The 18061-nt window shown below is 44.1% G+C and overlaps 1 protein-coding gene across 1 annotated transcript; it reads right to left on the bottom strand.

Annotated features, from left to right (window-relative positions):
* Positions 1–170: 170 nt before the first annotated feature.
* On the bottom strand, positions 171–17131 carry bicdl1 (BICD family like cargo adaptor 1). The gene is made up of 11 exons (XM_040156110.1): positions 16739–17131; positions 15193–15408; positions 7934–8050; positions 7418–7429; positions 6076–6222; positions 5713–5892; positions 5395–5613; positions 4469–4612; positions 3798–3928; positions 2678–2798; positions 171–347 (listed from the first exon to the last, which is right to left on the bottom strand). The coding sequence occupies exons 1-11, from the start codon at positions 17129–17131 to the stop codon at positions 171–173; spliced, it is 1857 nt and encodes a 618-aa protein (XP_040012044.1).
* Between the last annotated feature and the right edge of the window lie 930 nt (positions 17132–18061).

Genomic DNA, 18061 nt, shown 5'->3' with positions numbered 1-18061 from the left:
AGAGTAATGGGACAGATAAAGTGCAAAATGACCCCCCCCCAAACCTCAGTGTGTGCCACTGCCAGTCTTTGGCTGTGTTGTTACCCCTGTACTGCGATGTCATTCCCTCCTTGTCCCTCGCTTCGTCTGTCTCTGTCTGTCTGCTCTGCCCAGGGCCAGTCCAACAGGGCTCAGTTCTTTTTGAAAAAAGAGAAAAGTCTCTTGTCCCGGTCGGAAATGCGGTGAGCACGTCTGGAGGACTGACCGCCGTGGGCCGTCGATGACCCTGACAGGGAGGAAGGGGCTGAGCGCCACTCGTCCTGGTGCTTGTCCATCAGCTGCTGGTCAATCACTCTGTGCATATCATCCTACAGCCAAGGACAGAAAAGTGAATAAGGGAAAAACAGGAGAGAAATTTCACACAGAGAGGGCATATGGTGGGGTGTTAGAGGAAGTTTTTGGGAGATTGGACTCATTGATCAATTTACCTGCTAGGTGCTGATTACAGACACCACAATCACCTTTCACCCCTGGTAGATCACTTATTGGTGCTTAATATTGCTCAAAACTGAGTCTGTGTATCAGTTCTACTTCTAAATAGTAATTAATCCTGAACAGCATGCTGCCCGGTCCGGTAGTTCTGCATTCTGGGACTGTTCAAATAAACACAGAAATGATCACGGCTGGATTAACCTATTAAGGGGCCCCACGGCTAAAATGAGTTGTAAGGCCTATTCATCTCTGTTCCAACACACAATTTCTACAGTTTTTTTCAATAATGTCACCAGAGTTGCTGTGTGGTAATTTGATTAAAAAAACCTTTATTTAGGAATATGTGCAAAAGAAGCACAAAACTAAAACAATGAAGATTAGATTTTGACAGGCCCTCAGTTTATACTTTAGAGATATATGGACTATTATCCAAAGCACTTTACAATTTGCCTCTCATTCATCCATTCAAACACACACTTACACACCAGAAGCAGCGAGGTGCTGCCCGGACCGTCTGGAGAAACAGTGTTGGGGGTCCAACACTGCGACAGTGGACAATCTGCTCTATCTCCTAGGCTACAGCTGCCCACAGAGGTGCATATTTCCAAAGAAATTCTCAATTCCATGATACACAATCCAGTTGAAGCGCATTCAGCTTGGAGCCTTCAGGCCCCCTGGAGTTCTGGGGCCCGCGTCAGTTGCCTTCTTTGCGTAGTCGGTCATTCAGCATTAAACATAATGAAAAATCTGATGCTTTGAATTACCAGGGGCTGCATTCTATAAGGACAGGAAGCAGTTGGTGATTGAGATTCAGCCAAATATCTTTCAGGGAAAATGGCTTCTGGCCTCTCAAAAAGTCACTGGAAGTTTCCAGATGATATTTTCCGTTCATGAGCCCTTAAAATTAAACAATCCATTCGTGGCATTTGTCCTTGTGTTCGGAAGAGTTAGTTAAAGAGTAATTGTTCCGTTCAGACTAATTTATTTGAATATCTTTTAGAGGCCTAAGGAGGTAAAATTATTCAGTATTTAAAGCAAAGTCTGAATAAAAAACATAATTTTGTTTTGCATAAACATTTTTTTTCTGCTGTCCTGTCGTCATCTCGTGACCCCTGAGATTTATTGCTCATTGTTCTAAATTGCACCAAATACTTTGACTTAACGAATGGGAAATGTTGCCAGGTTTGTTAATAGTAACTATCGAGAGATAAAGCAACTGTGTGTTTCTGATAAGCTGCTCAGTACTTAATTTGCACACGTACTCACCTTCTATCTTTTTTCTTATCTTTTCTTTCACCCTATAACCATGCACCACCAGAGCATTGAGATCTACTGCAGAGACAGGGGTGTTTTTGAGGTCTGTGTTGTCATCTCTCAACAGGAGAGGTGACCAGTGGACCCATCTCCTAAAAAACTTCATATCAGGGATACAGGTGTATGGAGAGACGAGACAGCCAGATAGAGAGAGAGGGTGCTGGGTCTGGATGGTTTCTCTGTGATGGTTAATGGTTTGAGAGGGAAAGGGAGCTGGGATGGGCATTTCTCCTGAGTCAGTTAACCATTGCATGAAATGGCTCAGCATGGTGTAGTCGGGTTAGTGCAGGGTGAAACGGCGAGATGGCGCAGCTCTGGCTCACCTCTAAGGCAGGAGGGGGGGTACCACAGGGGAGAAAGGGCGGTACGGAAGCTGAGAAAGGCCACTAGATCAGAAACCACAAGAGCCAAACAGTAAAGAGCCCTGAGGAGGCAAACTGTGGGCAGGGAGAAGAGAGAGGAAAGAGCTGCTAGTTAGGGATGAGGAGGGGGAGGGAGGGAACACACACCCACACACACATATGTAATATGCTTCCTTACTGACACCCGTCACAGCCAACCAACTGACGTACACCCTCAGAGGTTAAGTGAGTGGTTTAGTGTATGTGCAGAGATTCTGTAAGTGTTCAAATACACTGACACTAAACACAAGTGAAAGGGAAGGAAAGGAAAATGGACAAACTGTTCTAGCAGTCAGTGTCATTTCATTCTTACATACGTTATATAATAATCTGCTCACTAATTTCATCGACAATTGGATGAACACAATTCCTCCAGAAACTACATTTACAGAACAGTTTTCATGATGTAACAACCTTAAAAGACCTGTTCCAAAATACTACAAAAGGACCATTAGGGTTTACTAATAAATCGCTTGTGACCTTTGACCCACCTGCCAGGCCTCCAGCTGCTGCGACAGGTTGAGCTTCTGCTGGATGGCGTCCAGGAGCTGGCTATTCAGAGACATGATGTCTATTTTACACTTGGCCAGCTCCATCTCCACCGCTTTCTTTCTGCAAGACACACAGACAGAGAGACTAGAGGTACCCTACTAGCATGAAGGCCTTAGAAAAACCCCTCCACATGGTGATGGATGTGAAGGGGTTTTTCTAACTCCTTCAAAAGAACAGTTCGACTCTCGGTGGGAATTTCACTTTCCCACCGAGAGTTAGAAGAGAATGTCAATACCACTCTCATGTCTGTCTGTTGAATATAAAGCTACTATGAAGCCAGATCTAATTAGCTTAGCTTAGCACAAAGACTGGAAACACAGGGAAATGGCTAGTCTGACTAGCTCCGAAGCTAAAAAAAAAAATCCTCCTACCAGCACCTAAGCTGATTTTCCAAAATGTCCAACTATTCCCTTGAGCAAAAGCCGAGAATGAAAATATCTTCCATCTGTATCCATCGAATCTCTGCGTGTCAGCTATATGCAGAAAATTTTAAAGGTTTTGTTTTTGTACTTTTGATCATCATTTCTATTGAGTTTGAAAACATTATGCTTGAGAAAAAATGTCATTGCTCAGACCTGGTAACACAGAGACATTGCTACAGTAAAGTCTGACGGGGCGAAAAACCCAAGCAGTCAGTTTTTGACAAGCCAAGCGTTTAGCCATATTCTCTACATCAATCTATTGCAAGGAAATCGGTGCACCCAAAATGTTGGAAATATCGCTTATTGCACAGGAAGACTGTGTGAGCGCACACAACTGCAGAGGGTCCATGTTGAACCAAGAGGCTGATCTGTGAACTGTGATGAATGTTTGTAAGCAGTGTGGGTACTACTTTTACCATTCAGTTTCATTTTCTCTTCCAAATAAGGGGGTTTCTTTGATAAGACTGGATGAAGAGGGCTTATTATATTATATGTTGTAAGGACAGTATATTTATTATATCGGGCCTGATACTTGCTACATATTCTATATAATGACTGGTGAAAGTGTTATATTATTGGGAGTTCTAACTGCATCTGTGTTATGCAGTATTCATCATATGATGAGATGTGCTCCTACTTGGCTATGGCGTCGTCTCTGTCTCTGATAGCACTCTGGAGCCGCTCGCTGGGCTCCCGGACTTCAGCCATCGTCCTCATCCGCTGGTTCTCCTCCCGGAGAGAGCACATCTCCACAGAGAGCAGCGCCATCTGCAGTTGACGTGGGAGAATAAAACAGATCTGTGAGACGCAGGCCTCTCAAATTCAAGATTGCGTCCAGGCTTTAATGGCAAAGTTATACAGAGGGTTGCTCATGCGGGAGATAGTTAGTTGACCCAGTTCAGCGGGAAAATAAGTGACCCGTGTGTGTGGGGATTAGTTTGTGTAGATCACGTAAGATGGCATTTCGAACCCACAGGGGGGAGTGAGCTGTCCTTGCAGAAAGAAGACAAGGCTGAAGCAATGTCCTACATTACAAACAACATACATCTGCAGCACTGGGTCGTCCAAACGATATTCTTATACGTGGGCACTCCTTAATGCAATGTTATTCCACCAAGAAATGCTGGGTGTGATCTTGAATTAATGAGGGCTGTCTGGCACTTTTCTTTTCACATGAATGAGCCGAGCCTCGGTGGGAAGACTTTTGCCTTCAGCTCAAGTGTTACCTCACCTAATCTGTTATGTGTAATGGACAGTACATAACGTGCATGAGTGTGCACGTGACGGATATGTTATAGACGTCGATACCTGATTGTGCAGCTGGAGCTGCTCCTCTTCACTGCTGCGTGTTTTGTCCTGCTCAGCTTCGTACAGCTCTCTGACCTCCCTCAGCTCTTCCCCCAGCTTCCTCACCTGCTCCTCCAGAGCCTCTTCATCACTGCGCCGCGAGCCCTTACAACACACAACCCACACTCACTGTTTATGTACGGTTACAGCCCATAGTTCATTGTTGTATGTGTTTAAAATAGTATCCTGTTTAGCTGTAAGTTTTAGACAATTTGTTTCAACTTTGCAACGTCATTAACTTTATGAGAATAGGTATCCCTTTTGGTAACACTTTGTTTTTTGGGTTATATAGTTTCCTGTTAAATTTCTAGAAACTTTAAATTCATAGTAAGCTTCCTGGAAAGCAACGTGTGATTTGGAAGGATTTCAAAAAGAAAATAGCTGGATTGCAAACGGCAAGACGGCTGAATGTGAAAAAATGTACCGTCAACACGCAAGCATACAATTCAACGAATGTGGAGAAGAATATTCCAATAATTAATTCATATTTATTTTGATAACTATGCACCACTGTCAGTTAATACTGTGTCCCCATTATAGTATATCATTTTCATAGCTGAGCAACAGAGACAAGCCCAATACAAAACCTGTTCAGTATGCCACAGTAAAGCCCTCTATTTAGTTTACAAAACAAGCTTAATTGAGGCAGAATAAACGCCCCTAGAAACTACTCTTTCTTAAAAAATTAAAATAAATGATTGGGTGCTTACTACACTGTCTTGTACCATTGTCTCCATTTGCGCTATAATAATACCAAATTACATAGTTCTTCCTGGAAAATTATTAGGAAGTCATGGGATCCCTAAAATTATGCATTACTGGTACTTTTTTTGAAGTGAGAGGCTGTTTTGCCAGTGCGGACTAGCTGCCGGAGCGTTGTTCATTACCGTGGACTCGTTGCCATCCAGCAGATTCTGTGTTAGCCTCCGTAGCTCCAGGAGGCTGGTGTGGAGGCTGCCAGTAGGCACATCCTTGGCTGAGGACGTCTCTGAGGACTCGTCCATGGAAGAGTCGGTGGACAGCGCCGAGTCTGTGACGTCGTTCCCCCGCAGATGGGAGCAGAGGGAACGGACCTCACAGTAGGCCTCCCATAGCTGAAGACGCAACTAAACGGTCGAGTCGGGGGAGAAGGTTTAGATATTGTGGTGCTAACAGCAGTCTAAAACAAACGAAGAGTGGACTCAATGAAACATAATAATCACTACCTGCTCCCTCTCCTGCTCCTGCTCTTCCTGCTCCATGCTCTGTTCTATCTCACACAGCAGGCTGGATGGGTGTGGGGTGAGGCTTTGGAGGCTGTGCTCATCTGTCAGCTCCTCTAGCCGAGCAGTTAGCTGCCTGTGGGACACCTGAACCTCCTGGAGCTCCAGCTGGCTCTGTCGCAGCTGGACAAAAAACAAAGGAGGCAAAAACTGGGACTTAACAGTGCAAAAGGACAAATGCCTGTAGAGGTCTGACAGGAGTGCTGGCAAATTGTAGTGGGTAAGCACAAAAATGGCTTTGTAGAAGGTAATGTACAATATCTACAGAGGGGGCAGCTACCCTCAAAGATCTAACAGTCTGCGTACCTGAAGGTCCTTTTCATGACACTGCTTCTCCAACACCAACGTCCTCTCTCTGAGGTCGTCCACTGTATTCTGCAGCAGCTCGTTCTCCTCCAGCATTGCGTGCACCCGGCGCTCCAGCTCCATCTTCCTCTCCGACAGCATCTTAATCTAACGTGTCAAACAGCACCGGTTAGTTACTACACCACAGGAAATAGGCGTTAAGTGGAGAAACTGAGGATTGTTTCGATTTCCTGGTCAATAGCAGACAGATGGGCAGCTATGGACCTGATTAAAGGCTAAATTTTTTTTTGTTTTTTCCTGACTCTGAGGCAAAGTTGGGTTCTTACACAGGATTAAAAAGCACTCCCACTGTTCTAAAGAATGTTTGCTGCCTAGCAAAGGCGTAGGCGTTAGTTGCCACCCTCGTTTTCAGGAATGTTTTGGTGATATGTTAGCGTCTCTACATAGCTTGATATCAGCTTACTCCTTACTGTGATTATGTAGCGGCCCTATACTGAAGGCTGGCACTGCAGCAGCACAACTTCTTCCTCATGAATTGTTTTTCTTTTTAGCTGCCTGAGCAGCTTTCCTCATTAAACAAACATCAGTTTTTGTTCATTTTTATCCCTCCTGCTTTTGACCTACATCTGGTAACCTACTTCACAGTGCAGGAGCTTACATGTGGATCAGTTGCTTTCACCGCCATACGGGCATCTACATTGCCAAGTTCTGGATATTTCTGGGCTGCTATAGTCTCAGTCTCTACACAAACAGGGCAAAAAGTCATTAGTCATCAGCACATGTCATAAACCGGCAAAGCATTAGAAAAGAAGGAGCACCCAGACAATGCAGTATCTCCACCAAATATAGAGCAGTAGCCTTTTCTCCTAATTATAGCGCAGGCTCTGCAGTCTGGGTGTTTTCTGCCTGGCTTTGAAGAGAAGCTACAGGGGAAATCTCGGCTGTTTTTATGCTCTAACAGTACCTTTATTCATAACATATCTGGCTGATATTATACATGAACATGACTGACATCACAACACATCACATGCTCTGATTCCCAAGCATGTTTTCCATGCTCGTTCTCAGGAAACAGGGATTGCCATGGGGATGTGGCAATGTCACATATGGATCTTTCATGTGTATACAGTATAAATACCTTTTTTGGCTTCTATTTCCTTCAACCTTCTGTGCCAACATATGATCCTAATTTGAACCTACGATCAACTCATGGAATTGGACAGAGTAGAGGCAATTGTAAATTCAAAGACAAATAAAGGTGCAATCCTTGTTTCTATTATTTTACACCACGTTACATGCAGCATGCAGTCTGGCTGACAGACAGCGTTTGGTAACCACTCACTTCTAGCCCTTGCTGCTCCAACCAGGTGGGAAGGAGGTTGAGGGGAGGAGGAATGGGTGAGGAGAGAGATAAAGATATAGATTACAGAAAGAGGGGAAAAGATAACGTTTAAGACAAAGTGCCCTGACAGAAGAAGCACATCCAGTAGCATGACAGGTGGTAGGTGAACACTAGCCTCACCAGAAACCCCAACTTTAAAGTGAGACTATGTAACTGTTGTTGAACAGCAGCCATCGTCAATGTCACCATTGCTAATTGCGGGATAATGGCACAAAAGTTGAATCCCTAGCGATCTGCTGTCATCTTAGGCAATCAGGCTTCTTGCTGAGAACCAATAACTGCAATATTATATTGCAACATTAATTTTGCAAACAGAACCTAGCTCTACTTTTCTGTTATGTTTCACTTTTGGTGGTTTACTGTTCACGCTGTGTGCACACTAAAAAGTACAGTTCAGTCAACTGTACTTAGTATCAAGTGATGTATACTGGAAAACTGCTACTGACAGTGGCTCACCTCAGCCTGTAGAGTCTCTAGTCGTGTCATGTGCTGGCCCGTAGACATACTCTTCTCCCTGAAGTCGTCCCGTAATGAATGGACCTGAGTGGACAGCTGCTTCTCCACCTCTGCAGCCTGGACAGAGACAGACAGACACAGAACACAGAACATTTGCCTTAAGTGAGTCTGTTCTTTAGGAGTACTCCACCGATTTTGCATTGCATTGCTACAACACTGTCAGACTCACAGTAGACAGCGAAAGGATCAAAATCAAGCGGTGGAAACAGATATCTTTTTGTTATTCCACACCCTCTCCTTCTTTGTCAAAGCCCGGCGCCTACATTACCCAGAGTGCAACTTGACCACTGACAGTTCAGTCAGATTCAGGTGTATTGTGCTAGGATTGGCTGCTGTAGCCTAGAGTCGATAGCCTGCAGCAGAGCTGAGGAGCAGGCTACAGAGGTCTGGTAAGTTCACTTCTTTCTAACTCCACACCCCCAGGTTTTTTTCATTTTCAAACTTGTAGTCCTCAGCCCCAACCCACGTTGACTCAAGCTACATCGCTTGAGGCAGTTTATAAAACTTCCCACAAAAGACTTCATTCAGTTTTTTTAACCTATGCAGTAGACCTGTAAACAGACTTTAATATGTAGAATTTGGGGAGTTCCCCTTGAAATATTGTTCTTGGTAATGCTGACACAACAACACATTGTTAAAGTGTTTAACTGCTCAGTTAGATTAGAAATATTGCAAAGCAGCTCTTTAGTCTGTGTTCCCTTACTATGATATTGAGGTGACTCATTGGAGTCTGATGGAAAGTGTAAGCACACACACAGATGCAAACACACACACACACACCGGCAATGCCTAAACACACTGATATTCACAGTGTACTTAGTGCTACTGACATCGTGTTACTTGTAAATCAGCCCTCTCCAGTCCGTTCCTGTAAAAGTTGCATTTGATAGCTGCTCCTCTGAAAGCACAATTTTACCCAAATGTCATGGCCCTTTTAAAAAGCCTTAAATAGTCCACCACTCAGTATTTGTGCAATCCAGTACAGCAGCAGACTCAGTGCATCACTTGAGCTTATTGGACAGGTGGGATCAGACTACACAGTGCCTGGCTGGGCTTCATTAGCATAGAGCTGCACTCAGGAAGCTACCGTTTGCATTATCATCACTGCCATGGCAACAGCAAAATCCTAAAAATGACTCACTTTCCACTCAGGAAAATAAACATGGTGTATATATCACTAAAAAAACTTTTAACAAGGAAGTGTCAAGTTCAAATTATCAGTATATTTTTCAGGTTTTTTACTTTCTATCACTATGTGCTGAGTGAAGATGAAGATGACTTATAGCATCAATATGAATTACAGCCTTTAGGTGGCACTACCCACTGCAGCAGCTTCTCAAGAAGCTCAGAGAGATTTAAAGAGGCTCAACAGCTGGTCGTCTACATACATTAGCTCACTTCAGTTCACGTCTGTCCTTAGATAACACTGGTCGTAGTCTGTGTCAGAGTTCTGCTGCGAGTCCCTGGAAAGGAAAAGCTGTCAGGATGACTCTGCTTCAGCTCCATCGATCTGGAGCTCCGTTCTGAACAGTAACTAACACTATCGAAGCACTGTAATTACTCTGTTGTAACCCTGTGTGATTTTTACAAGAGGGCAATGTTGTTCCAGAAAGGGCTGAGATTCAAGTATTGTGAAAACTTATGGGCCATGGCAGGGAAACCGTAATATCTAATATTCCACCATGCTGGAAAATTAAAACTGTATACCTATTAGAGCTGGCTGCAAATAACTTATAATATATCATAACTACTAATTATTATACTTTCAACAAAAAAAAAGACTGAGTTTACAAAATCAGAACAACTCGAAAAGCGTAAGTTAAGTTGTCAATCACAAAACATAATGAGTGTGGTTTACACTGAGATGATGGTTAACTGATTGATGAGCCTAACTGATGACTGAGTCATACTGAATAGCTTTCGTAGGTTTCATCGTGGTGTGGCAAATCCATGTGTACACCTGACACTCGAAGAAGGTTTAACAAATACTAAGAGAAAGGCATCACTGCCGTGTATAATCCTCCAACATAGGATCCGGTTCCAGGAGTTAATGGTAAAATATGGTCTGAAAAGGAAGTCTGGAAGTTTAGATGCTTCCAATTAAACTACTTTATGAAAGTGTTGAGGACTGATCTGCACACAGATATGAATGGCTCAACTAAAACTATTGTCAATGAATATAACCAATGCATATAACCCTAAGGTCACCTCAGAGGAAGCTCAATGCTATACATAAAAAAGAGGGAATCTGAGTTTAAACACTGAAATCTTGGATGTATGGTACAAGATGTGTGTAACACATTGTTAAAGAATTGTTTAAAAAAATAAAAGGGATAAAAGCATTAAACAGACTCAAACAAGTATTATTTGCAACTACATTATGTCCGAGGCCTTAAGTCTCCTTGTATTACTATGAGCTAATGTCGCTGAACCAGTGGGTTCTGCTACAGTGTCCAGATGTGGGTTTCTAGGTGACAGCTGCATGATGCCATCTCCTCTGTGCGGGGAAAAAACGCTGACAGACTGAAGTCATATCGAAAAATCACAGGGTTGACACTGCAGACTGCCTTATTTGCAGATAGTCACTTACTCTTAATCATAAATTCCTCAGATGTCGCAGATCAAACATTATCAGCACGACAGGACAAACAGGGGCAAATCAGACTGCTGCGACACAATCTTTAGCAGGGAGTAGGGCTCGTCAGAGAGACATGTTCCTTTACAGCCTCTGTACTCTGACATTTACCCGAGCAAATACTTTGCGTTCACTTTCCAGGAGGAAGAGGAGGAGAGCCGAAATTTGAAAAGTAGATATCCCTCTTGATTCAGCTGCGGGCGGACTGTGGTTGTGGAACACGATCTAGCACATATGACTGCAGGTGCATCATGGGTCTTTGGTGGCACAACCTAGCATCAAACCGTAATCCTTGTGCCATTCAGTAGAGCACATTCCCATGGTAACAACACATGGAGTTTCGATTTGCATGTCACTCTAGTTGTCATAGCAACCAGGGAGAAGCAGGATTGGTGGAGCTGTGACTTGTGGTCTCAATGCTTCTGGTATATTCCTAAGTCACTTTCACAGAGCGCTGCCTAGTCTAGACTTATGGAGGATGGGCAACCCCGCTTTCAACCGGTTGCATAACAACCCCTCAGAGTGACAATACGTACCAATCACAGAACTGATCTGGAGAGCAACAGCTACCTCGGGCGGATGGCAGGCAGACGTTACGTGCTCCGGTGACTGGACATGAACGCAGATGATAGCTGGACAGATGCCCAGGGACCATGTTCACAACTGACTGGAGGTTGTAAAAGGAAGAGTGAAACTGAATCCTGTGCAGAGTGTGATCTGGATACACTGTACTAATGAGGCCAGACACAATATAGGATCCCAGATTTCTGCTTTTGTCCTTCAAAAATATTCACATAACACCTTGCTTGTTAAATTGTTGTAAGTGCGAGTCAAAAAAAAGGAATTATTCCTTCTCTATAGCCTCAAATAAACAATTTTGATGAGTCACTGGAGATTGCTTTCAAATTTGAATTAGGTAAATTCTAGAGGTTGGGGGAAGTAGAACTGACCATGGCCATAAAGCAGTCGGATACTTATGCTGGAGTCATTGCCTCCTCAGCCGTCTCTAAGCGTGTGTGGTGATGTAATTAGAGAAAGGTCCCTTTCCTGCTGGTTCACTCTGATCAGATTAGGCTTGAGGAGACTGGCTGTGCTCACACTCAAGACCCAAAGAGACCAACACACCCCTCCTTGGCTCAAGTCCTGGAACAATGGAACCTATTTTCTCTAGGTGTATTGAATAAAATGTATAGTTTTATCGCCAGTGTTGGAAAATGCACTCAAACATGCACACATACCCACAGAGGAATAACCACAGGGAGTATGTGTGTCAGCCCAGGAAAAGACGTGACGACAGAGTCGGAGATTAAATTTTTAGATCTTCTTAGCCCAAATATCTCAGTTACCTGCTGTTATTAATTAAGTAGAGTATGGATTGGAGTTGTTTTGCTTCTGGACCGAATGCATATGGCAAGGCTATTAACATGGATTAAAGCCTAATCCCCTCTGCACTGCATCTTACCCCGTGACTTACATCACTTCCTATGGAAAGCCCCACCTTCTCAAGGTCATCCCACTGCAACCAATTGAAGGCTCCTTTAAGAACTGATTCCTGAGTTGTTAGGAGGGCGATGTACTCTTTTTATATATGTAATCTTCGGCTGAACGGTTTGCTTTACAAATCATCCTCTGACAAGCTGGTAGTTATATATGGAGGACAAAAAGTGACTTATTCTTCAATAAATAAATTAATAATTCCATAAGTAAATGCAGAAAAATATCAAAGGAATCAGTATTTCATTTAACAAATGAAATCAATAAATCTAAAAATCAATACACAAAGAAGTAATCAAATTAATAAATAAAGATCATTAATAAAAATGTTGGTAAGTAACTGAGAAATAAATGAAAAAATGTCTTTACTTTATTTCTACATTTCTAAGATCTACACTTTAAAGGGTTGGTTTAGACATCACCCTCTGAAAAGCTGGCAGTCAAATACAGAGGACGAAAACTTACTTATTCACCGATAGATTAATCAATACATAAATAAAAGAAAATAAAGAAAATAAAAAAATAAATTACTAATTTATTGCTACTGTTCTACTAATCTAATCTTACTTATGCGTGTTGTTTATTTCTTGTTTATTTATTTGTACACTTAAAATGTATGTAGTAGTGATGAAATGTTTTACTTTTATGAAATATGATTAATTACTTATTTATATGCTGATTAATTACCAACATTTACTTACTGATTCATTTACAGGTGTATTTATTTATTTCTCCAATTAATTTCAGCATATATTTATTATACTTTTAATTACTTAAAACATGTATTTATTTATTGGCTAATAAGTCATTTTTTGTCCTCCACACTGTTGTAATGGTACCCACAAAGCGGAAAAAACTTGTGGATGCGGATGTTCTGTCACTTAGGAGCCTGGTCTTCAATAGATTTGTCTATTGTCCAGTCACCACTCTCTGAAATGTGATTTTCAGCAGGCATGCCAAAGGACTACAATATCAAACTCATACTCACTTGATGGACAGAGAAACATGTGCCAGTTTTGGACAGGGTTTACAGGACGCAAAATATAAACCGATTAAATCATAGTAGGGCTGTTCCAGTTAAAGAATTAACTCTTACGAGAGATGCGTGGGGCAGAAGAAAACAGCAGTCCTCCAGTGGCCTCACTGCTGCAGGGTTTCCTCAGGACAGTTTACGTTCTGTTCACTCAGAGCTGTAAACACTTAACATTACTTAGTCACAGCCCATTGCTTAGTAATAAACCCAGAAAGAGAGAGAGAGAAGAAAGCAAGAAAGACAGAGAAAAAAGGATAAAACAAGAGAGAGCGAGAAACAGAGAGAGAGAGAGAGAGCACTATAGCTGACCTCATTTATTCTATTACCCAGCAGGTCTCCCTCTGTCTGCTCAACGCACTGAATCATGAGATCTGGATCGATGGAGTCAATTAGGTCTCATGAATTTCAGTGAGTCACAAAGACCACAAGATATGCTCTCAATACACCATAACACAATACGGACCACTTTCAGGGAATATCTTCATATATTCCCACACCCAGGTTTCAATTAAATTAAATGCAGTTTAATTATGCTAAGTGCCTGCTTATGCTGCAACCCATAGCAACTGACCTGCCCAGCACAATCATTGATTGCAATGTGATGATGGTGTTAGGGCAGGATAGGGCAGGAGGCTGTTTCCATCTGATCAAGACAACAAGGAGCAATGCTCTGCGCAGTGGCGAGCTGGGAGTTAAAATCTGCCACACATAGCCTTCTCCTCCCTGAGCAGCGTGTGCCCAGCAGCGGATCAGATTGTCTCCCAGGTGGGGAAAACAAAACACACAAATGTGAGCGTTGCCATAGACAGCACGCTGACGGCGATTTCAGAATACCTGTACGGGCTTGTCAACCTTTGTGTATACAGCTCTGGGCACCCTGAAATGCCATCTCGGCACCAAGAGCCAGCCTTCCTGGCAGCTGACAACACTGTGATGCCTCCGTTTACAGCCCCTTGAGTTGATATAATTGTCTTACAGGTGTTTAGACTCGGACAGGCTAGGCAGCATGACGTAGTCCTGCTGTCGGAGAAAAGCAAGCTCAGTCCTATGACATAATAGTTGCTAAGCATGAGACACAGTTTGGAAAATACGATTATCGATCATTCTGTACGGTTGCAGTGACAAGCCACGTTACTTTTTCTAGTGTGGGAATGAAGCCACAATGAGGTACAAAGCGTGGGCAAATGAACAAAAACAGTGTTACATTCAATACAACAATGGCATTAAGTGTGAATATTCCGTATGGATAAAGTGTCCTTGTTTTGGTGTAGATCGAGCCAACTGAAGTGTTTGAGCTCCTTAGCAAGGGATTAATCGGCTGCAGCTACAAAGGCCAGCGCTCTCAGCTCCGTCAGTCTGCATCTACTGCCAGTCTCGGTTCACCCTGATGTGTGTCCAGTGCATCACGTCAGCAAGAATATAGCTCCCCTTGTCAGCCCTGAGCACTGCTATATGTATGTACGTATCTTATCCGTCTGTCTGTCTATCAATTGTTTTTTCTACATATCTCATATCTGACCTTTTCTACTCTGCCAGTCATAATAACTGCACTCGAATTACCTGTCAATACTCATAGTGCCATTGCGTGAGCGTGAAGTCCAATCTTTTTAAATTATTCAACATAAGACCCGGAAGCTCGGCTTTTATATTGATGAGTTGGCATAATTCAGGTGAAGCTAGAGAGAGACACGCTGAGTGGCGGTAGACCCCCCCCCCCGAAGGATGAAGATTCTTCACTTGGCTGGGCACCTTATTTCATGTCAGCCAGGCGGACTTGAACTGGACTGAGTGGCCCCTAAGGCGCGCCAGGGAAAAACACATACTGTATACACACACGCGCACGCACGCTGGCATTTCCATGAGAGATGTTTCTTGGTAGGGAGGAAGAGTGTTTAAAAGAGGTATTGAGACCATGTGATACACTGACTCAAAGCCCAGACTAATTGAATTTTCCGTGCGGATTGGCCCAGTCTGTTTGGAGCAGTACACTTGAATCACACACACACACACACACACACACACACGGACACTGCTCACCCTACTGAGTTGCTCCAGCAGTCTATGGTTCTGTTCAGAGAGCTCACTGATGGCCTTGGTCTTGTCCCTGTCAGCCTCTCTCAGCTGGACCTGGTGGCGCTCCAGCTCACCCTGCAGCTGCTGGACGTCGGTCTCCAGCTCGGCCACACGGCCCTCCCACTCCCCCTCTCGACTTTCCAGACGCCGACGCAGCTCATGCTTCTCCTGCTCCAAGTGCTGCATGCGAATGAGGGGAGAGAGGGTGATATGGTCAAACCTTGATTTGCTTGGGTTTCATCTACAGTATTGCCCTAATTTTACAGAACATAAGCAGCAAATGAAAACACTGAAGGTGTGACAACGTCAGAGACTTCACGCAGATGCTGGTACTTCAAGGCACAGTCAGGTTTTTTTAAAAGGCTCAAATTGCCAATAACTTTTTTTCCTTCTGTGCAAAAGTCACAGACTTGTTTCCATCGTGGTGCCGATGATGTCACTGTGCCATAACTATACATTTAGCATTAACAGGAAAACATATGAAGCAAGTTCGACTATTGTGCCCTATACCAGAAACTGAAGTTTTGTCACAAAACAAGACACAACAAAGTTCAAAAGAGTGACAATAACTGCAACTGTGATATGGAATGAAAACACAAATTGAATCTGGTGCAATCTGGGATATAATTTAGGGATTTTGAACAGAACCAATCTCTTGTGTCCGTGGCTCCTGGAGTGACAGCTCAGAAAATATGGTGCTTCTTTCTATTCTCTAGATGACACTGAAGGTGAACAGATGCACTGCACCACCAGCGGCTGCCAGAGTTTGGATGGGAGTTGTTATTACGGTTGAGCCCTGAGGCTGAAGCAGCTGGCATCTGTGTGGCCACTATTTTCATCTCTGGGCACATGCCAAAAACAAAAGGAAGGATCAAAGAGATTCAAAACACAACCCAAAACAACATCAGTCGCTGTTACCAGAACCAGGAACCTTAACGACATCAATAATAAGAGGAGTTTGTTATTAAGGGGCAGCTTACAGTATTTCTCTGAGCTGCAACATGGGGATGAATATGGATCAAAGGGCTGAACAGATGTACAGTAGATACAGTAGGCCCTGCACAGCCACAGGATTAGTCTTCTGCGGCTTCTCAGGCCACGTGTTGGCTTGTATGAAGGATTCCGAAAACAACATGAGCTGCACAGCATTCGCTGGTAACACGACGGGTGAAAAAAAAACTCCCAGATTGTGCTACACCTTTTTGTTAGCTTGGCTGTCGGTCAGACAGTGCACTTCGCTCTCTTCCTTCGGATCAGAGTGACCAGCATGTTTCGGTTCACTCGACGTAGCCAGTTCCAAGCTTATAGCACCTTAGGTACAATAATACACTAGCGTAAAAAAAAAAGGGGGGAATCAAGCTATACGCAACTCATCTCCTCCTCTTGAGTTTGTTTACATTGCGAACGCCCAAACTTGGCTATAGGATAATAGCATTTTGAGGACAGACCAGAAAGAGGCTTACGGAAGCATTAAAGCCTGAGTAAATTACATTTCCTGTTCTTGGTTTACCTCTAATTTTTCGTTGAGATCTTTGTGCATTTTCTCATATTGCTTGGTCAAGTCTTGGTTTCTCTCCAGCAGCGCTTTGCCGAGTTTAGCAGCTAGAACCAAGTCTTTTTCCTTTTGACGGAAAAGCGACAGTAAGTCAGCGTTTTGCCCCATCGCGGGCGTTTCTAGGTCCGACAGCCCCCCCTCGTCGTCCCGCTGCCCGGTAAGCATGGCCAGTTCCTCCTCCAAGGCCATACCGAGGCCTCCAGAGCCGGTGTGCCGCAGCGGGTGACCCTGAAAGCCGCCGGGCTCCTGAGCGGCGGGGCTGGCCCGGGGCTCCATGCAGTCGCTGTCCAGTTCCAGTGGTGCTGAAACCACGGCAGACGTCTGCAGGTCTAGGCAGAAAGCGGACATCGCCGCCCGGCGGACGAGAAGATACGAGCCGACTGATTTCACACCGGATGAACCCACCCAGCTCTGTATGGGTTGGGCTGACCGGACCGGCTGGTTATCGACAATCCATCCATCATCCTCGAAATTCAGAGCTGGATCCACTTAGATTGTAAACTGCTCTCTTTCCAGTTTCCTCACGTCCCTCTCTCCTCGTTAACCTACCACTGGCGACTCCGACTCTGACTGAATCCCGGCAAAGCACCGCCTCGTCTGCGGCTCACTCACTGGCTGTCTATTATTGGACGCGCAGAATGTTTTTATCCCGGTCTAAACCGCCTCGGTGAGCTCTGCGCAGCGGTCGGTCGGTCAGGGTCCACGCCGTCCCGGGGTCCCGGGTCCCCCATAATGGTCGGCCTCTTACATCGGAGGCATTTGCCAGCCAAACAGATGCGCGCGGTCCCGATGCCTTCCCAACCTCTCTGCCTTCTCGAGTGCGCGTTCCCGCCACGGTAGTGACGCCAGCCGCCACCTGTTACAAAGGGCCAGCCCATTGGCTGAAAACCATAGCGCCATATTTTGGTGCTTCTCACACACATCTGTGACAACCAGTAAATGAGCACGTGAAGAGATGAAGGAAGAACAGACTGTTGCCTAAATGATGCAGTAGCCGTCGTTAGAAACGGTGAAGCAGGAAAAACAAACCCATGAATTTACATTTTCCAAATACTTAAGGGGCTTAAAGACTAAAGAAAGGCCTATGATGGTGGCTATACTTAGCATGTTTTGATATATTGCTATGGTATTAAATAATAGAGGGGGGGGGCTTTAGCTTGCTATATTAGGGTGGGCTGGTGGAAAATAATAGGTTGGCAACTTGGGCGGTAGGCAGCCCAGACTTTAGAGAAGCAGACTAGTATAGTATCAGTCATATACCCATTTCTATCTGTCTAT

This window comes from Xiphias gladius, chromosome 19 (assembly GCF_016859285.1).
Source record: "Xiphias gladius isolate SHS-SW01 ecotype Sanya breed wild chromosome 19, ASM1685928v1, whole genome shotgun sequence".
NCBI classification, from domain to species: Eukaryota; Metazoa; Chordata; class Actinopteri; order Istiophoriformes; family Xiphiidae; genus Xiphias; species Xiphias gladius.
The sequence above is the reverse complement of the archived record's forward strand: the minus strand, read 5'-3'. Positions and strand labels throughout refer to the sequence as shown.